This window comes from Osmia bicornis, chromosome 12, assembly GCF_907164935.1.
Source record: "Osmia bicornis bicornis chromosome 12, iOsmBic2.1, whole genome shotgun sequence".
In the NCBI taxonomy this organism is placed as follows: Eukaryota; Metazoa; Arthropoda; class Insecta; order Hymenoptera; family Megachilidae; genus Osmia; species Osmia bicornis.
This window is the reverse complement of record NC_060227.1, coordinates 7,513,198-7,535,491: the sequence shown is the minus strand read 5'-3', so window position 1 is coordinate 7,535,491 and position 22,294 is coordinate 7,513,198. Positions and strand designations below refer to the sequence as shown.

The 22,294-nt window shown below is 44.6% G+C and overlaps 1 protein-coding gene across 6 annotated transcripts in view; it reads right to left on the bottom strand.

Moving 5' to 3' along the window:
- Positions 1-106: 106 nt before the first annotated feature.
- The window catches only part of LOC114878021 (ras-responsive element-binding protein 1-like), a 37,698-nt gene continuing 15,510 nt past the window's right edge, over positions 107-22,294 (bottom strand). Inside the window, exons 1-5 of one of the 6 annotated variants that reach the window (XR_003789688.2) lie at positions 14,816-22,181; positions 8,283-8,356; positions 3,712-8,109; positions 446-3,574; positions 107-320 (exon numbers count right to left, since the gene is read on the bottom strand). Coding sequence is in view for 5 of the 6 variants with exons in the window: in XM_029191342.2 (XP_029047175.2) it covers positions 3,005-3,574; positions 3,712-8,109; positions 8,283-8,356; positions 14,816-14,834 (5,061 nt within the window). In the remaining variant the exon portion in view is untranslated. Of the gene's footprint in view, positions 3,625-3,711; positions 8,110-8,282; positions 8,357-14,815; positions 22,183-22,294 lie in introns of those variants that run through there. The other 5 variants (XM_029191346.2, XM_029191342.2, XM_029191343.2 and 2 more) reach the window with 5 other exon arrangements.

The window sequence follows — 22,294 nt, the reverse complement described above, 5'->3', positions numbered from 1 at the left end:
AGCCAAGTTTAAACAAGGATACAACATAATCTTGTACACGTGCGCTACAATAATTACTCCATAGCTTAAATTCTTCTTAAACAAATCAAGAAAAACACTTCAAGGATTCAAACATATTTCGCCTCTTTAATAAATAGATCTTTATCATTTACATGTTCCATGCTTTTTTTTTCACGCAGACTTAACCGACACATTGCGCCACATCGACGTGGAAATATTCGAATAAGATCTGAAACAGCGTTTCATCTTTCTGAGATGCTGAAGATTATTTCGACGGTTTATTGATTACGATACTCCATGACTAAACGCTTTCGAAGAATCTGGAAGGAATAATCCAGACAGTCAAAGATATTAATATTGTAGTATACGGACCAAATTAACAACTAACTTTCTGTTGAAGAAAATTATGAGAAAGAAAACGTTCCCTTAATATATGTACGACTACCTCTTATGGACCTTGAAATCCGTTTGAAAAATATCTTCATTACAGCGACGGATCCAGAACGATGAAATCTTCGAAAAATTAATTTATACGTGAACTTGATTATTTAATTTCAAATTGTGCAAGAAAAGATTCAAAAATGTTTCTAGATCCGACCCAGTTTCACGCAGCAAAGAAACACCGATTCAGAGCGAATGATCACTACGGGGTGTTTTCCGTCTAATTGTACAAAGAACAAAGCTAATTATATACGTTTTGATTTTCCTAAAGTTACGGTCAGTTTCGGTATTTATAATAAATACACCGTTGACACAAGAGACATGTACAAATTTTCGATATCGATACCTTAAACTTCGAGCGTAATCGCTAACTCTATATTTACACGCGTACGGTTTACGACATTCGTGGATTTAACAACAATTTTCATTGAACACGTTCAAGTTTCGACAGAAACACGATGAACCGCCTTTATATATATGTATAACTATATCTGACTTTCCTAACCTAAATATTACAAAGGGGGTGTTAACGCTAGCAACCCCGTTTAATCGTGGAAACGGATTTCGTCGCGCATCGAATCGTCTGTATCGATTAAACGAAGTCATTCGACATCGTTGTCACCGATTCCAACGGGATAAAGTATACACACGTAATTTATTCGCAATAAATATGTTATGCACAAGAAATGCATAACGCAACATCGAGGAGAGACCCCAAATACTATCGACGGCACTTTAAAAGTGAAACGGAAAGCACCCCGAGCAAATTATCCTCGACTTCCCGATGAGCGCACGTCGACTCACCCAAGTCGTTCTTTCTATAAAAGAATAAATACAGTGAGCTTAAAAAGAGAGAGAGAGAGAGAGAGACGCAAATAGAAATGGGATAGAAAGAGATTTTCTTTTAAAGAGACAAAGACGAAAGGTAGAAGAAATACATTTGTTAAATCATTCGTGTGCTCGTGTGATGCAAGAGAGATCATACGGTGAACGAGGAAAAACAATAACCGTAAAGAAGAAGAAATTGAAAAGGAAAGTATCACGATTAGGAGATATAAATCTTTTTTACCGCGTCGGTTCGAATCGCGTTGCGCGAGATCGATCGAGTGATCGATGTCGATTTCGACGCCCGGCTAAATCAAAGCCGATTTATTTGGTATAATTGCATTTTAAATATCGTCTCCTTGTTCGGAAAACTCATTAACACCTACCAAAAGTGTTCAATTAGACTATCTATATACAGTAATCTTTACGCGACGGAATAAAAATCGATGATTACATATATCTATATTTATATATATATATAATAGTCATGATAAACTTTTTCTTCCTATATTGCTCTACTTGCGTATTTTATCGATCGCTTCTTCGATTTTGCACGACGCTTACCGAAAGAACAGATGCAACTGATTACCGTTCGAGCTGTTGAAAACTCGGTCGGTAACTTAACATCGCTCGTCAATCCTTTCAGTTTATTCCGCGTTTCGAGACTTCCTTCTCGTCAAAGAAAAAAAACAAAAAAAAATACAGTTCGACGGGAAAGTTCTTTTCTCTAATTACCGTGACAAACAATAAATAGAAGTACGTATTATATATGGCTAACTTAATTCGTTGTGTAAAATGTATCTTTGGGTTTCAGTACGGTCCGATCGATCAACGGAGAGCATCGTCGATCGAATAAACGCTGCTAATACTTGATACCTGGTGACGCTCTCCCGTTCTCGACGGGCGCATTCGCATGCTAGTTTTCCCTTTGTCTTCGCTCATCCTTGTATTGGCAAGGCTACATGTATGTACATATGTAAATACAAAGAGGTACACGCGAGTACGCTCTGGCGCTTGGTGTGGGAAAAGAAAATAAAAAAACCGAGAAAGGTAGGCACGTAATCGACGTAGAGAACGAACAGTGACCCTAACTACGATCATTCTCACAGTGAAAATGGAGAAAAGCAAACGTGGCTCTGCGCTTTTGTAATCAATATATAACGCGTTCCTCCCCCAGCTCGTTCGAAGAACCTGATGAACTTCATGAAAATGATATTGAACATTATTGATACGAGTTCATTGTTGAATTGTTGTGTCACTGAGATTAGTACGAAATATCCAAGACTAAGAGAATTTTGAACAAGATCGAAACGATCGAATTTCAAAGATTCTTAATTAAAACAGAATTGGACATAAATATGAAATAAATAAAGCACAAGAACATCAACAACTTCATCAATTACCTATTCAGATCAATACTGTGTTGTTGACATCATCGAATGAATGTTCATGTACACCCAATGCTTCGGTAGAAAGTTGTTACAACAACTCTTTGTGCGCAATCGTTTAACAAAGAGTTGCTATAGCAACCGTTACTGATACATTGAACATTCATCCATGAACTGTTGCAACACTTCTGCAATAAACTATCGTGAAGATTCATCAAGATCGCACACCTAACTATGACTCCTTTCAGATATACCTCTGTTCCACATATGTAGATCAACTCACTGGTTTAGACGACGAGGAGAGGAACCTAAGGCACAAATGTGAAATGTTTGAAAAATAAGATGCAGCTTTATTCCTGGCTGCGTTTCACTCCCAGCAGCTTGGCGGCATCGTCGGCGGACGCTTGTAGTACCCGGTCAATAAAGCTCTTGTCTCGTATCCCAAGGAGATTCGAAATCAAGTCATTGTCCGTGCTCTCGGTCGCGTCTGGATTTACATTTTGCGGTATGCTCGCCAGTTTACCGGTCAGGGTGGTCAGTTTCTTGTACGGATTGAATCTCATCAGTCCGCTGGGCGTTGCATCACCGCTGGCAACTGGAGCGACACTAGATAAAGAGATTCTATCTGAAATCTGAGAGTTTCCCGCATTGGCCCCGATCAACACCGGCGTATGCTGTTGAGTTCGAGGCGTGATCGTAGGCGGTTGGGTGGGCGAGTTCTCCTCGTCGCCGCTGGTACCAACGTACATCGTCGAGTCGATGGACTCGTGCTTCTTCCGGTGACGCAGCATGCTGTGCTTCAGGGTGAACCTTCTGCAGCAAATGTCGCAAGAGAACGGCCTCTCCCCTGTGTGCGTCCTCATGTGACGACGGAGATCCTCAGCGGACCAGAACCGCCTCATGCAGAAAGCGCAGACCACCTGGAAATGTTGGCTCTTTTAGTTGCCGCGATTCTTCGTTAATGCTTGATCTGTTACAGAACAAGTACATATTCCTAGGAAGGACTTTAGAGGTGTGCGATAACAAAAAAAAAAAAAAAAAAATAACAATAATGTACCTTTCTGTTACTGTAATCCGGGAAACGTCCTCTCTTCTCCTCTCCGTCGCTGGTGTGCTGTTGCGGGGGTGGTTGTTGCTGATCCTCCACGGTGTCTATGTCCATATCCAGAGCTCCTTTCGCCACCAGCATCTCGTACGACCGTTTATGATTCACCTTGATGTGTTCCAAGCAATCCTGTCGGTCTGCGAAACCACAGTCGCACAAGTGGCACTTGAAGGGAACGTCGCTAGGTCCTGGGGATGACCTCGGCGAGGGTCTTCTCGATCTTGACGTGTCGTTGGTCGACGGCGAAGTGTTCGAGGTTGATTTAGGAAGTCCTGGCACCGAAGAGGTCTCCATACCTTCGGATACACTGGACGATTGACTGTCGTAATCGGTCTGCTCGTTGTTTTGCTTGCTGCACTCCTGAGGGCTGTTCTGGGGCTCGCTGGAAGGAGTGTCGGACCTTGACTTCATTTTACGTGCATGTTTCGTGGAACGATGCTTCTTCAAGTTACCCAGAGTGGAGAATGTCGAGCTGGGGCATTGGTTGCATTTGTACGGCCTCTCGGGCACGTTTCTCATAGAGAAGGAGTTGTTGTTGCTGATGACCGCCTGCGAATCGGGAGAAGAAGAGTTCCTGGCTCGACGTACCTTGTTCGGGTTCGCCTTGTGCTTTCTCAACAAATGACGGTCGCAATTGGATTTCGTGGTGAACAAGAGGGAACAGTGCATGCACTGGTAAGGCTTCTGTCCCGTGTGCGTGAGGATGTGTCTCCTGAGTGACGATGTCCAGGGAAAAGGTCGTTCGCAGTATGGACAGATGACGCGATTCGGTGCCATCGAGTACGCGGATTTCTTCTTCTTCTTCTTCTTTTTCTTCTTCTTCTTCGACGAGATGCTGACGGAATTCAACGAGTTCACCGAGTCCGACTTGTCGTCGCTGCCGGAATTATTGCAGTCGCTATGGGAGGCTACCAATCCCTCTTCGTCGCTCAGATATTGCGGTTGGAATTGTTGATATTGTTGAGAAGCGTTATCCAATAATTCAGAAACGCTCGCAAGGTCTGTCACACCATCTTCCGCCTTTTCACTTTTGTCATCGGTAGATTCGATCTTGAACGCTCGATTCTGTGTCTTATCCTGCGAGTTCTCACTTTCAGTGGGTCTCTCCGACATAGAGTCCGACGCCTTGGCATCTTCGGCATCGTTGTTCTCGTTGTTCGTCGATTCGGCGTTTCCGATCTCCGAGGCGTCTTTCGTGGATTCTTCAGCTTCGTCCCTCATCACGGTGTCTTTCGAGGTATCTGCACCCTCTAAATGCCCTCTCAGCAAACTCTTCTCCTTCTGATCCTGAGATTCTTGACCGTCTTTATCTTGCGGATCCTCGTCGATCACGAGCTCCTCCTCGGAATCGTTCTCTTCCATTTTGTTGGCTTTCAACTGCTGCGCCAGAATCGCGTACTTCACTTGATCGGAAATTGGATGCTTCGCGAAGTCCGAGTTCGATGGTTGTTCAACTTTCGGCAGGATTTTCGTGTAAGACTGAGTCGCCTGAGAAGCAGCGGGCTGTCCGAGATTCTGAAGCAACGTGGGGTGACTGGATGGAGGCCTTCCCCTGGTCGAGTGGCCTCCTCTGGGTCTCTGGCTCCAGTGCTGCGGGTGTTGCTGTTTAATATGTCTCTCCATGTTGCTCCTTAGAGTGAATCTCGCGGAACAGTGTTCGCAGGTGAACGGTCTCTCGGTTCTGTATCGTCTTTGCTTTTGTTTCGGCATCAACACTCCATTCTTGATTACCATCTTCACCGAATTCGAAGAGGATATGTTGTCGGGTTTGTCGCGATTCGACAGAGCTTTGCTCGCCATCTTCGCGGAGATCAGTTTCGCGTACTCGTTCTGTTCGCTTGCCGAATGAGAGTTTAACTCTCTGCTCTGCGCAAACGCTGTGAATCCCGCGGCACCGATCGAAGGCTCGACCAAAGTACCTCCGCTGGTCAGCTGCAGACCTCTGACCAACTCCTTCTGTAGCCTTTCCTTCATCGAGAAATCTTGTCCGAACACGTGAGGATTGAACATGTACGGTGGCAGAATGCCTGCCCCGACACCAGCACCGAACGTACCGAAGTTTCTGTAAATCGCGTTCGCGTAAAGAGCCTCCAATGAAGTTGCCTGAGAGGTACCTTGTCCGGCTTTCAATAGGGCCTCGGTTAACAGCAGCTGACTAGTGGTGTTGTACAAGTCCTTTTGATTCTTTCCAAATTGTTCGTGCGACGCGGTGAAATCGTTCTCGTCTTTGTCCTTCGACTTCTTGCTCAGGTCTAGCACGTCCATGGAGAGATCCAACGGACCATCCTCCCCGGCAGCGTTCTCTGACACGTTAAGACCCTTCTTCAGGTTCATCGGACTAGCTTGTATTCTTTGGTGCGAATCTGATTTGGTATCACTGACTAGAGACACGCTGCCTTCCGACGACCTCGACTCAAGATCCTCGTCCAGCTTCGAGTAGTCCGACTTGGTATCCTGGGTGGATTTCGTGTCCTCGAGATTCCGTTGCGTCAGTTCGATCGGTTGGCTGGGTCTCGAGAACGCGTCGCTCTTCTCAAAATGATTCGCTGCCACATTGTGCATCGAAATCGCCGAGTTGTGCAATTTCGCCTCCTCTATTATCCTGATCTCACCCCTGACGTCCATGGGCGTCGGAGGATAGTGTACCTGAACCTGGTGCTGGAATTCGGGACGTTCGTTGGGATAAACTAAACTCTTCCTCGCGTCGCTGTCCTTCATCACCCTGGGAGAGCTCCTCTCCACGTTCTCGTTCGTCGAGTCCTCGTTCGGATGATAGATCAGCACGCTTTTGATGTCCTCTCTGGTCAGTTTACCGTGTCTGTTTCTCACGTGACGTTCGCAGTTCGCCTTCGTGGTGAAAGCGTAATTGCAAAGGGAGCACTCGTACGGTCTGTCACCGTTGTGGGACCTTAGATGTCTGACTAAGGTAGCTTTGTCTGTGCTGGTGTAGGGACACATGTTGCAGGGGTACGGCATGCCAGGTCCTACACCCATGTGCGCCCTGTTGTGGCCCTTCAGCGCCCTTAAATTTGGAAATATCGCCGAGCAGAGTCTGCAGGGAAACTCCCCTTTCAATTTCATCTTCCTAAACTCGGCCGCGAACGCGTCTTGAGCTTCCTCTTCGTGGTATTCGGACGAGAACGCACCAGACGAGCCGGACGAATTCAGACTGGGAGTGTATTTGATGTTATTCTCAGGAGTACTAGCGTCGGATCGAGGAAAGTTTTGCAGTATAGGACCGGATGTGACGGATATGATGCTCTGGATATCGGCGAGATCCTTTCCTTCTTTCGCTTCCGTCAGGGCGGCTTTGTTCTGCAGATCCAGGCCCGCGAAGAAATTGTCGCGTCTGGACTGATTGTCGTCCGTCACCCTTGCGTGAGAGTTGGTCGTGCCGCAATCGATTTCGTGGGCATCTAGAGCAGACCTACAGGGGAATGCTCGCAGACACTTGGAACATTGAAACTTGGCCACCTCTCCCGAGGCTGGTCTGTGCAGTGACTGTTCGCACATCGCCCTGGCGATCGCCGGGAACTTGTCCGACGAGAAATCCACGAAAGTCAGATCGTTGAAGCCTACCACCGAGTTCCTCAGATTCCTCGGTGTATTTCCGATCGAGTGATCCGCGAAATGGATCATGAACCGGTGCAGGTTCAGCACCCGATGGTTCTTGAACGACAGATTGCAGGAGTCGCATTTCGCGGGGAATTCCGGGTGACTTCGTTCGAGGTGCGCCTCCAAGAGTGCACTGGTGGCAAAGTCCTGTCTACCACATACAGGACAATTGTAAACGTTCTGGTTATCGTCTGGCGACGTCTTGATCTCGGTCCTTGAATTGTTCATCAAGATCTTGTGCCTCTTCTGGTTCTCGTTATCGCTCAGATAGTCGGTGCACTTTCTTTTAGTGGCCAAACTCGGCGATCTCTCTTCTCTGTCGATGATGTCAGGCGAGTTCCTCTTAGTGATCTCGTTGTTGTTGTACTCCTCCATGTGCTTTCTCTTCGTAGGCTTCTCCGAGTCGCTGCTACCCTCTGAATCGGTGCAGCTGTTCAACGACGCGCCTCTGTGCGCCGTTCTCAGGTGTCTGTTCATGTTACCGTTCGTCGTGAACGCCATTTCGCAGTATTTGCACTTGAACGGCCGTTCCCCGGAATGCACCAACACGTGCCTGTCCAGGGAACTAGCCGAGCTGAGCACCTTGTTGCACACTCCGCAGCAATAATCCTCTTCGCCGCTGCAATCGGTGCTGCGGGGCGAATTGTGGCCACGAAGATGGTTCGTCAGCTCCCTGCAACTCGGCAGGATCGTGGGACAGGCAGGACAAGGATGCGCGCTTTCTGGCAGCTCCACCTGGAACAGACGAGTGGAACGCGTTAAGGACAAAGAACCTGAAAAGATCTATTTCAGGAAGATACAAAATATTCGCTGATCAATATTCCCAAGTTCTATTTTTAAATTTAGTCTGAATCTTACAAATTTAATTACGCCGATGGAACGAATATGTATCGGGTTGAACAACTTACGCTTGACGGAGACGATGCAGCATCGGCTTGCGTTTCGCTCTCGTGTCCCTGATCGGATCCGCTCTTGACGGTAACTGAAACCAGACCAAACATCCATCGTTATTAACAGGAAGACGCATATATTCTGAGATTTGACAATTAATTCAAAGAAGATTATTGCCGTCTACTCGATCTCAATTGCACGGAAGAAAAATAGCTTTCCCCCCTCGATAACAGTCTTACGTATTGTTTGTAAATCTTTTTAATTGTCCTAGAGGAGGATACGATCGCGTCGCCAGAAGGCTGTGCACGCGTATTCCGGAAACTGCTGATACAAGACCGCAAAGAACGGGCCGGAGCTGGGACAATGACACTTATCGGAAAGTTTGACCACACTCGTCCTTATTTACGCGGCTTTTCGATGCCGTTTCACGTGGCTCCTTCCGAGGGCCACTTCCGAGAACGATATCAGAGAACGAAAAGAAAAACAAAATAACACTGACTGTCACAGTACGAACAGTCATACAATATAATATTAATGAATAATTTAGTATAGTTTCATTTATTTGATCGAGCTTAAATGCACACTATGATCTTACGCATTGGAATTTATCTCCAGTATTCTTTTCATCCGACAAGCAATTAGATTAAGCGTTATTGACAATCGCGCAGCGTCGATTCGCATTATCGGCCCGTAGCAGGAAGCAGACAAAACATCTCGCCCTGTTATCTCGATCTACGGTTAGCCGACCTTGAGATCATTGTCGTTCGAGCTAGTTAGAGATGTTGAGAAACATCAGACGATTCTAGCTACTGTTCACACGAATATACAAGTGACTAAATTAAAAGAAAAATTCAATTAAATTAAGAGGAAAATTAAAAAACATTAAACCTGTGAATTCTGAATCGATGCGAAATAAGTAAATTGACAAAAAAATGTTAAGGTGGGTAATTTGATCTTTTACGAGGACAGGTCGTCGACAAGTTGACGAGGGGAAGACAGGTGCGAGCGAATGAACTCGATTAAACCCGCGTTCTCCGGTGACAAACGTACGTAGTACCTGCTGCCAGTGGCTGCACACAGGTGACTTTATTCATGCACGTAAATCACGCGGACGGAACGGGTTTTCGGTCGTTTAACTGCGACTTAGCTTGCGGTTTGCGTTCGCGTTTAGCGAGCCGGTTCGCGCTAAACGCGCGAATAAATTCGATACGAATGATTTACCGACCAACGGGGACTCGTTTTTCGCTTGCCGAGAAACCGTCACGTGGACGGATCGTAGAGAATGCCGAATGAAACGGAACGCGAAATCACGGGGTTAACGTTCGTTAACCAACGCGATATTTTGACCGACACGTAACCTGACACTCTTTTTAAATGTTGGGAAATTTTTACCGGTAAACAGGTGCCTTGAGAGTCGCAAATTTAACTTGGAATTACGTTACCTTTCTAATAAAAGAAATAGAATTTGTTATCTCCGCGACTGGCGCTTGATGCACACCTTACTCAGGAATTATGAGAAATTCGCAAAAGTTCCCGGCTGATAATTTCGCAACGGATAGCAAATAAACATTTATCTAACAGATAAAAAAAACTACTTATCTGCGACGGAGCTGACTAACCTTATCTGGATTTTGAGAAATTTTGTTTTTAAAATATAATATTATATCTCGATCATCGAAAGGCGCGATCGTGATGATCGTATGCGAGAAGTATGATGAGTGCAGTCGAGAATCTCTAGAACTTTGAAACGTCTCAAGAAAGACACATGACTCCCGGTGAAATTCGCGGCAAAGTGGAAATTCAGCTGCTTTCCATTTCTAACGATCGCCGATCGTTTGAGACCGATGGTTACGAGGCTCTGCGAACCACAAAAACTGATTTCTATTTTTCTACCGTCTTAAAATACATATTATTAAATGGAGGAAACTGGAAATTTCAATCGTTTCCGGCTTGTGAGGTAAACGAAATAAGGGGATGAAAGCGGAGAACGAAGGGCGACATTGCAAAGGGCCAAACGCCACGCCCTGTATCTGCAATGCACCCCCTGGGGTAGGTTTCGCGTCGCAGAGAAGCACGGAAAAGGGAGCAGTGTCAGTTGATCGAGGGCGTACATGCGCACTTCCGCCAACCCGTGCCTCCTACGAATCATAGGATGCTGCGCTCGAATCATTGGTGGGGAGATGCTCACCCATTGGTCGCCTCTCATCTGTCCGAGCTTTTATCTCGTTTCTCTCTCCGTCCCACCACTAACTTCCCCCACTCGCCAACCGCACTACCACCTCCTCCTTATCCTCCTCCTCTCCTCGTTTCTCTCTCTTTCACCGACTGTGCCTCTCTATCTTATTGCCACATTTCTTTCTTTTTATTTATCGTGCAATTATTTATAAAAAGACCCTTCTATTTTTCAATAAAAATTTTATAGAACTAAAAATTTTTAATTTATACTTAAGTTTTTTTTCCTACCCTCCGTTGAAGTAAAAATTAGGTATTTATTAAAATCTCTAAAATTTTCCTTCTCAATTAACGTAAATGAAAATTCGATCGCTTTTCTCGGAATTTTCACCTTCCGCACGCTCTCTTTCATCTTCCCCTATCTCCCACCATTTTCATCCTTCCTCTTTCTCTTTCTTTCATCTCGTTCTTTCGAGCGTGTCCGACGTCGGCTTTCTTTCTCCATCTTCTCTGTTTCTCCCTCGCCCCGCTCTCGCCACGCTCGGTTACACCCACGCAGCACGCAGGAGAAGCAAAGATGGCGGTCGGTTAGTGTGTTTCGAGAGTCGTAGCCCTGACAACCTTGGACTTACCCAGCCGTGACACCCTGCCACCCTCTCTGCCGACCCTCCATGCTCTTACCCGTGGGTGACACGCTTTTTTTTTCTCCTTGTTTCCTCTCTTTTCAGGGGGACACACATGATGCAGAACGGAGGAAGGACAGACAGGGGCGCTGCCGCAAGAGGGGAGACATCAAGGTGTAATTTGAATTTGTAACGGGGCTCTTTGAACAGTATCTTCATTGGTTAAAAACCCGTTAATACTTTGATTAACATAAACAAATAAGTAACAGCAGACTTACGCGAATCATCACGCGGATGAAATGAAAAAGAAGAGCAAAAGGGACAAGGATAACCCTCGTCTTATCTGTGCACGAAAATGGATTCTTCATACAGATTAGTGAGATTAGATTCTATTTCTACGGGGTCCAAAGTTTGCACGAAAAAATAACGCGCGTGTCTACGGTTGAAAACTTACAATGGATGATCTAACATTCGCGGTGATCAATATCTCAAAATATCAGAAGTTATCGCGGTTGGATTTGTAATTGAACACTTGATTTTCTTGTTAAAGAGCATCATCTTCCACACAGTAGATATATGTTGTGTTTGTTTCGGATCAATTTAGTTAAATCATTCGTTCGAACATAATACACAACACTGGTTCGAACGATTTCGAAACACAGCATTATCTCGTTGGAGAATGATCGACTAGACATACTTTCTTCGAAAACGCTGATCTGCCTGCGTGTAAACAGAAGAAATGACCTCTAGATCTCGATAGCAAACAGGCTAAGCATTGCCTAACAATAAGATCGTTCTGGCTAGAAGCAAAACGAAAAAGTTGCGCCCGTAAACGATTTGGATCGCGGATGTTCGACGTGAATTTTCTAATTTAAAATAAGAAATCAAAAACTTGTCAAAATTTTTCAGCTACATATTTTCTGTATCGATTCTACCTATCCGTATCGAAGAATCGATCGGGAAGGGGACAACGATTCTCACGTTTTCAGGATTTTCTTGGGAACGAGCGGATCCAGCGGGCGGAAAATGAAAGGAGGCAACGTTCCGCGCGCGGATCGAAGCGGGGAAAATGGTTTCTCAGGCCACGCGGAACCACAACGAATGGACGATCGCGATATGTTCGAATTCTATCCCGTTTTCTCCGTTTCGATATCGTGAAATCTCTTTAAATCAAGTTTTGCTTTCGTTCGATAAATCTTCGTTTTTAAATACAAATTATATTACAAATTATTGTTTCCTCTAATAAATTCAACAATTCAGCTCGATAAATTCAACAAATTTCCCAACGATCGATCCAACATGGTCGAAGAAAGAAATTATACGACGACAGTTCGGCCCATTAAGTTGCTCTCGACCGTTGCTATTGACCAACGGGGCCAACTGTCCATCTATATCCACGGTAAAGGATGTCACGTAAAGAAATCTTGCGTATACGTGGCCCAACCGAGTGTTTCCGCATATACCCGGACACGATTGTCATTTATACCCACCCCCGCGTTATATGCAGAGACCGATTCTAGCGCCTGGAACGAATTCTCACTTTTCTTCACGCCAAGATACCAGCAATTCATGTCAGGTTATAGTTGAACATCATAACGAGAATTATTTTTCATATTTGAATTTATTCGGACGTTGCAAAAATAATATTTAAAGGATGAAATTCAGAGACTCGAACGCTAGGATAGCAAGCAAAATTTTCCCTGGTGGTCGACGAGACTAACGTTAATTAGGACGTCTCGTCCAGAGGGTGAAATCGTCAAGGGGCGAGAAAAAGGAGCGGTTGACTTTCCACGCCACACCCTGATTCACCTTTTACCGACCCTTCGGAAAGTACGAAAACGCGCTTATTACCCTCCATCAAACTCGATCTGTCCTTTTCAAATCTGTTCCGTACACCTGTACCTAGCCGAAAATCTGGCCAGAAATCACGAATAATCCGTGTTATATTAATAAAATCAAGTGGAGAAATTTCGAGTGCAATGCCGGATACTTGACCGAAAGATTAAACGAATTTCAATTTGGTTTTCTCGTATTTCGTGATTAGCTATCTCTGCACAGAGGGTCAGAAATCAATGAAAGAAGAAAGTAATTAATTATCACCAAAATGAATTGATCGAAATCGATTAGTAGATAATTCGAAGATAAAATTTAAATTTTTATAATTTCAATGGAATAGGCGTTAAAAATAAATCTTGGTCCAGACAATGTTGAAACTATTCGAGGAAAATACCTATTTGAAAATTTCTTTCACGATCCTCGGAAGATGGTTGGCCCTTTTTACGAGAACACCTCGAAAGATAATTCCACAGATAAGAGAAGAGGTCCTTATCTACTTGGACTGTCGACTCTCTTTCTATTCCCGATAGATTACAATTCAAACACGTCAGTCTCGAATCTCCGTGCGCGCCTTTCCTTCTTTTTCTTGTAATTGATGATACGAGAAGTTAGGATAAGCTTGCTTTCCGTCTATCGAACGGCAACGGAAAAAAGTCGATACTCGAGCTTCCTGGAAACTGGCTGGCTGCTAGGATACACGGGACTGCGTCACCGACGATCCGCGTAATCTCGTTATCTCGTAAGCTTTCGTTCCACGGACGCGCGAATTTTAGCCTCTGCTCCGTTTTAGACGCCATATTGGAACGGGACCGATCGCTGGACATTTAACACACCACAGACACGTTTCTGTTTATCGCCGCAGATGATAGAAGTGGAAAGAAAATATTTCATTTTTCAACTTCTACTGATTTTTACGTAAAAACTTAAGTAGCTATACTGGAAGAGGAGAATTATCTGTTTGAAGAGTCATCGAGATGACTCAGGAATTCGTGAATTCTTGAAGTTAGATTTTTTATTTTTTTAAATATGCTAAGATAAAAATTGCAGTAAGTAATTAGATGACAAGAATCATCTGGTTAGAGCTGCACCACATATCGTGATGATTCAGAGATTTGTGGTTTCTCTCACTTCCAATGTATAACTTTATCTTTCCTACGAATACTCGGAATCTTTCTCGAATTACAAAGAATAATCTAAATGAATTGAAACAATTTTTGACAACTATGTTGACTATCGTTGATTACAGCGAAACATTAGCAGGATAACACTCGAACGAAGAACGTATCGTGTTCTTGAAACGAAAATCCCATTACGCCGAGTTAATGGAGATACCGATAGGCATCGATATTTTGTGTGTTAATCGAAAAACGCGCGAGACAACGGGGCCTCGAACGATAATAATCTGCTGTTCGTTCATCATCAAACTCTCGACTCATTAGCCATCGAATTTCGGTCGTTTCCGAGTATATCCCGTTGTCTCAGAGTCGAATAGCTATTCCCATGCCACAGATAAATCGACGTTAACGCCACCATCGGCTCAACATCCAGAAACAATGTACCGATCGTTAAAACAATAATAAGCGAAAGATCGTTTTTTCCTCTTCTCTTTCGACCGTGATCGACAGTGTCATTATAAAAAAAAAACGTAAACGAAGACAATTCTGATCAACTCTCTTTCCCATTTATATATACTTAACGGCCGATAAAAAATGGAAGATAACGTAGAATAAAAGTTATGTCAAGTTTCTCTGAGAAAACTGAATGTTAAACGAAGCTGACCGAAGATGGTTCTCCACGTCCATCTTTAAATCGAGAACCCTACCAGCAGCTACGTTAGCCACCGCCATATCGAGGAGAGGTGGAAACGACGAAAAAATATCTTGATTTATCGATGATCATCGTTGGATATTGAAACGTACCTTTCGTCGAGCAATCCATGCTTCCCTCGTCAGCGTCGTGGTACACTCATGGAGTAGCTAATTAGGTCCCGGCACTTAACATCCATAGATTCTGCACTTAACACGAGCTTTCGTCATCGGGGTTCTCACTCGCGAACCGGTCAATCTCTCGATTTCTCACTGTTTTCTACGAAACTCGCATCGGAACGTCGCACAAACAGTTAAATGAAATTATTAGTCCTTCCAAGGGATTAGTCCTTCGAGGGTCAGCCTCCGTGGCTCGATATATATTGCTACACTTCCCTCGGAACGATCACCATCACCGTGTCGATTGGAGCACTGGTTCGACGCGTCGCATCCATGCGTGCTCGCTCGACGAAGGATCATGGACGAGTAAAAGGACCGGTGGGAATTCGAAGGGGTCGCTGGACACCTCTACCGCGGCTCCCACGAGAGAGAAGAAGGATGCGACGCGGTGGGGAAGCACACGCAAAAGCCAGGTCCAGCTGAGGTCACGACGGGCCGACTCACCACGGACAAGTGACACGGTGCTTCTGACAATTTCTCTCCAGCCTGCGCCCGAGCCTCATCATCCCTCCTACCTGTTCTCTCCCTCCCTCTCTCTCGACTCTCCGGAGAGACCGACGGTGCGTGCCGTGCCGTGCCTCTCCCACTACCAGGCTACCCTTCAACCTCTTCACCGCTTCCAATTCCCCTTTTTCCTGTCGTACACCCTTCTGCCGTGGCGCTCGGCTACTCCCGTGGATCTCCTCCAGGTACCACTCTCCCTTCCTTCTATCCTCACCGCTCTTTCGTCGCTCTATCTTCTTTTTCTCTCGCGAGTCTCTTGCGGTCATCCCCACTATTCGACTAAAACTTCTCCCGCCTGGCTGCATCGTGCTCCTACGTGTTCTCTACCGGAGAAGCGTATGTCCGGTTTCTCTGTATGTGTTCACGGGTAGAAGAGTCGAGTTTGATAAATGTTACGCTTAATGATTTGGGGGAAAAATAGTTGATCTGAAATATTTTTTTATCGTATCAGATCTGAAAGTTGCAACCCCTTTATTACTTCCCTCTTACCCCTACTCTAAATTTCAGGTGATCCTCGTTGCATTCGGTTGTCTCTGTTTTCGATTCTGATCGTTTTTCTCGGCTCCTGCTGTTGCCACCCCTCCCACGCTGCTATCATCCCCTCTCGCCGCACTTGGGCGACGGCCTTTCTCTTTCTCTCCGCTCTATCTATCCCCACCCGATGCCAATCTGTACCTATGCCAACGTCGTGTAACAGCGTCGGTCGCGGTCGCGCGCACCCGTGGGCGCCCGTGCACCTTCGGGTCCGTTCGGTTCGATGTGTACGTGATCGCAGGCGCGCGCGAACACCCACCTCGCCAGGCCAAGCGGGAGGATAGGCGCGATCCTCTGGATCCGATACGCTTCCCCCTTTCGATCGGTCCCGTGCATCCGCGAGTCGTCCAACGGTGCACCGATGCACCCGTTCCCCGTGCGATGCAACGGGAATTACGTAAAACGGCCACGGGGGTGGCCGCGCGAGCCGATCGGATATTTGAAAACGAGTCAGAGAATTTGGAGCAGTACAATTCGATTACAATTCCCCTTCCTCCCTTTTAGAAGGAAAATAAATGTCACGATTTAATAAGAGAACCCCTGATACGTGGTCGATGGATCGATTCACCAAAGGCAATGTTGAAAATGAAAAAAGAAACAAGGGGATTTTTTTCGTAGAGATAGATAATCTTGCACTAGCTTCGAATCGCGAAAATTACGACGATAGTCAGCGTCGATAAGGTGCAAGGTCACCGTCATTGGATGGATGACCGAGCATTAATGTTTCGTTAGATAATGTACTTGCTCGTGCTTTTGCGTCAGCTCGTTCAGAATAATGGCGAATATAAAATCAGCCGTGAAAATTGATCAATTTTCATAAGTATTAGGCACCTTTCCTCGATGAATAATAATTAAGTAATAATTATTACACAAAATCTGTAGTATACAGACAACGTTTGCGGCGAAATAAATTATCTGGTCCAAATATTCCTATGGAAAGTAGCGATTTGATTTGAAAGACGACAATTATTACGGTGCCCTCTCTTATTACAGGTACAGGACGATGTTCGAAGGAAGGAACCCTTGGACTTTGTCATTTTAAAGGGTTTACCGAACTCTTGTTTGCCCGCACGGAGATACGCTCAACGGGCTGAATAGAAAGGGATCAGTTGGTAATTTTGGTAATAATGTTCGTCGCCTTGTGTATTAGAGACTCTAGTATAGTCTGCAGTCTGGAGAAGTAGTCTTTGACAGGCAGTAAATTCAGCTGAACAATTATTGCAGCAATAAAAGGCGTTGGTTAAGGTGGTTCGTTTGCGGGGCCTACACGGTATAATGGTATACCTCCATTACATTTATTACAATTATTGCCATTATTCGGTAAATACGTCGCCAGTCAGAGAAGTAACGAGAATTCAATACGCAATAACTACGATACTCAGCAAACTGTTTCAGAGAACTAAGCGGCGTTACCACCTAACTTTCCATGTTTGAAATTAATATGTATAAAATATAGGAAAAATTAGAAATGTACAAAGAATAAAATTCCGTTGCGTTTATACGGGTTAATCGTTAGAACTTAAACCAGCCACCCCCTTTAGGCAACCCCTTTCGAGCCACCGTAAAATCCCGAGATCGTATACCTGAGGCCCCGGACAAAAAGCACGTAATCTTCGAAGTCTGTTGGTCAAACAGCCGCATCTTTGGACCCAATAAAATAATGCAGGACAATAGTTAACTCCGGGTATTATTGTACCCCGAGACATTAGGACCATCGGACGAAACAACGAGCAACTACCCCGTAACGTTTTCCGAGAGGTGTCCAGGCTGGCCGTATGTTAATATCGCTTACCTGAGACGATTTCGTCAAGTATCGTTCATTATATAAAAACGAAGGGTAAAGAGATTGACCGCGATGTCCAGATGGTCCATCGTGACCTGGAGACGAAAAGAAAAGGGATGAAGAAAGAAGCTACCCTCGTCATTTATATCTCGCGCCTGGACCTGTCGGAAGTCAAATTGAATCCCGGAAGAAAAAAAGGAAAAGATCAGGATGGTAGTTGACTTTTAACCGTTTCCTCTTCTACCTGAAAGCGAGAAGGTTCGCTTCCGAGTCAGTGACTTCGAAAATTGAATCATTATTAATCGTAAGTTTCTCGAGCGAAACACAGAAACTGAGTAACTCGCGCTTGATCGTCGCGTTACAATACTGTTTTTAACAATAACAAAAGGATTTGTAGGGGATGGTAGTGCGAGAAAATAAAACACAAAGGAGCAGAATTACGGGTCGGTTATTTGGGGAAACGGTAACGCTGTGTATAATTTACGTGTTCAACGCGGCTTGCCTTTCACGTGGAATTAACCAAGGGACTCGGTCATACCTGTCTCCATACCTGAGCGATTCTAGGCATAACGACAGGAATATTGGTACGCAATCAAGTCGAGGAGAATTCCAGAAAGATGGGACACGCTGTTCTGCCATTCAAATCCTTTGGAATTTATATTTCATTCGACTGATTACCGTAGCACAAGTGTACCAAGATGAGGGTTAAACTTTTGTAAGACAAATCACACGAATGACAATGTTTGTAGGAACAATTAAAACGAGGGATTACCGTCTTTCATTCTGCAAATGTACAAAATCCTACTGAATGATAGTATTTGCGAAAATGAATAAAACAAGAGGTTTCATAAGCAAATAACTCTGTTATCGAGCGGAGTCGCAGATCTTTGAATGATAATATTTGCAAAAACGAGAGAGTCTGTTAATTTTTCTCTTTGCTATCCCTTCAAACGCGTGGTCCAATTATCTTTCCAAATATTATATCATAGTTGACGAATTTTTTAAAAGCGGTACACGAGAAAATTTCCATTTGCAAATATTGTTAACTGGAGAATCGCGATTCTGGGAAACTCTGTGATATCCATTCCCTTGTTCCAGGGGTTGGATCGGTATAAAACGACCTTCGTAATAAAAGGGATTAACAAGTTTCTGGCCAACGAGCCTCGTTGAATAAGTCAGTGAAAAGCTGCTTAATCCGCAATCACGTTATTAGCACGCCATAAAGGAAGGTTTCCGAAACGGCTAACCAATGGACGATCTTCGAATGGCTAATGACGTCTCCCAGACGATGCTGATGACATTATGGCACCACCTAGACGTCTCGACGTCGCTTCTTCCCCCTGAATCTTCGGTACGTTCGTGATTTTTCTCAACTACACTCAGAGAATTTCATCAAAATTTAATGGCACCCCGTACAACGTTTGTTTGCGAGTCAAGCTAATTAAGACGAGATACACAACAGATAAGGAAATCAAATAATTGACGAAGGATTATGATAATTACAATGACAAGGTGTTTTATATGGTACTTGTGTCACATCGAAAGTTTTTGATAATTTTGATCGCAAATGGAACATTGGAAAATCGAAATCCCGATGCCGTTACCGATAGACGTTTCTCAGATTGTACTGCGAGACTAATTGCCGTGCTTCGTTTAGGAAACTCTTCGAGATTAGCGAACGAAAGTCGCCGTTTACAGCTTAAAGGGTCGCGATTAGAGAGGAGATACCCTTAATGGCTTAGGTATAAGAATTCGAGGGTTACTTCTATAGGAATTGTTGCATTATTACGATTGGGAATTTTCCAGACGATTTCTCGTCGACCCGAACGACGGTGAATGGTTTTCGAAATAAAGTTTTACAGAAAGAAAAAAAGACGAGCTATCGATTTCCTCTTGTTCCCAGTTTCAAGCGAATCGAGTGTTAGTCAGAGAGGAATCGAAAGAGGAAGAGAGAAGGGAAGGTCGGAGCTGGTCGACCACGGTTTCCGGGACGGAAACCTGTCGATGGCGACCGCGTGGTCTCGTGGCCAAGCCGATCCGATGCGGACGTTCCCGTGGTGGGCCTCGTTGATAAGCTGTTCCCACAGGAAAGTCCTGGAATCAGCAGAGTGATGCTGCATCGTCAATAACTTCTCTTTCAGCTTCGAAGCTGATAAGTGACGCACGCGATTAGATCGCTCTTGTTTGCTTCTCCTCGCCCATGTTTGAACGGTGATGTCACCGTTGGTCCATCCGGTCCGGGATTAGGTCAAAGTCTCGTCACTGATAAAAATCGAACGCTACCCAGAAACTTCTCCTTTCTCTGAACGAAATATCGACGAAAAATGGGTAGACTCGAAACGAAACGTTACCATTAAACGATCGCCAATTTCAACCGGGTAATACTTTAATACCTTGCTCTATAAATTCTATTCCTTATCAGCGATTACCCTCGACATATTCAGCAGTAACGGATTAACGTTCCTAATATTTTATCAATACTATAGATATTTTCTAAACCGAATAATGTTAACGATTTCCATAAATGGAAATAGAAATATTTATAGCACGATAGTCCTCAGCATCACTGCCTTAAATCATGAAATCACTGTCCAATATTTGCCATTACCCGTCCCCTTATTTGCACAAAGAATTCTGAAAAATGGCTCGATACGAATTTCACGGGTGTGTTTATCTTTCGCAAAAAAAATCGAGAGCACTCTTCGATACTTGGCCGGCAAATAAAATAATCGAACGAACCAAAATTCGAGACTCGTTTCAACAGGCTCCGTCATCGGGAACGCTTTCTGAACCGTCGATCGCCCATTAGCTATTGAAAGCACTTTCGAGGAAACGAACAAGAGTCGAGACAAAAAAGAAAAAGGGAAACGCCAATAAATCAGTCAAAATTAGAATCGTCTGAATGGACGATGGGACATCAGCAGGTATATACCTGTTCGAGAAGCTTTTATTCGCGGACAATTCTATGATTCCCCTTCGGGTCGTTTGACTGAAACGCGAGACAACGGTACGAGACCCACTTACTTACGTACGTGGTATTTACGTACCATATCTGACCGAGTATACAGACGCGATACATTCTCGTGTGGTAGAGAGATACACGCGAATAAAGAGGTGTACGAGGAAAAGAAGCGACGAAAGTTGCATACGAAAGGGACCCTGGCTAATCCACGTGGACACGGCCATGAGCGTATCAGTTCGACGGGAATGTAGGTTATCCGTTAGAATATGACCAGCAATTGGAAGCAACGTCGTTACAACGAGTCGACCAGTCCGATGCAACAAAGCAAAAATATCGTTCGTTTCTAATATACGTAGCAATCCTTCAAAGTGGCAGATTTGAAAGAAAGAAAATTTTGTCTCCTTTCATTATTAAATTACAATAAATTATACTGATATTCCCTCCTAGACTTAAAGGAACGTTTTAAAGCTCTGACATGTGTGATTTAACGGAAAGCATATATGCGTGTATGTGTGGTTTCATGTGTACCCATACTACCTGTACACAACAGATGTCCGTGCGGCTTGTGTAAATATAAGTACCTGTCTAGCCTCGCCCTGAAAGCCGCCCTTCAGCCTCCCTTCGCCATTATATGCTCATCAACCACCTACCATGAGGTTGCGACTTTCCAGCATGTGTGTCGTTAATGTGCAACACGCACGCGAGACACCCTTTGCTTTCCTTTTCCAATTATTTTCCTTCGCTTTTTCCACGGCTGATTTTTCCATGGGAGAAGATCGATGAATTTCGAAGATTCGAATTTTAGTTGAAAGTTTGATTTTCGGAGGGAAGAGAATCGAGAAGGACGTATTTGAACGCACCTCCACGTAGATGAGGAGCAGGTTACAGATCGTCTCGCGAGCTTTTTATGCTTCCCGTGTTGCCGAAGTCTCATTCATCTGTGAACGAGACGTTGTTTGAATTACGAATGAGAAGCGGCCATTGGTCCGCTTCGCTTCACTTCTCTTCTTCTTCTCGCGTGTCTCTTCGTGGGTTTTTATTCACCGACATCGAAGCCAGCGAGAAGATTCCTTCCTGTAGAACGTCTTCTTTTTCTTCTTCTTTCGTGTACCTCGCTCGATCCTTTGGAATCTCATCTACCTATTCTTCAGGCATCGCGATAGAAGAGACACTTTTGTCACAAGTATTTTCTACTTTAAAAGTCGGTATATAAAGTTTACGATGCGCTCGCGAGGAGTGGAAATATTTTCGTGAAGGAAGTCGTATCGAACAGATGGTATGCACTGCTTTCTCCCGTATGGTTTCTCCTGCATCCACTCGGCTGAATGGAGATCCTTCCTTGCACAGGTTTCATCGAGATACTTTCGTTTCTCGAAATTTGAGCTAAGGATCGATCACCATCCTCCGGATAAATGATTCTCCTAGTTGAGGGTTAATTTTATTTCGAGGTCGAAGAATAACGAAGACCGCGACGGATAGTGGCTTTTGTCCTCGTGTACGATGCAGCGTGCACGCACGACCTCAGGCCGTGTTGCGTTGCATCACGTTGGGAGGCTGGCTGCATCGCACACGTGGGAGACAGGTAGCTCACTTCCGGCCGCCACGGCCGGAGACCATTATACGGGATGCA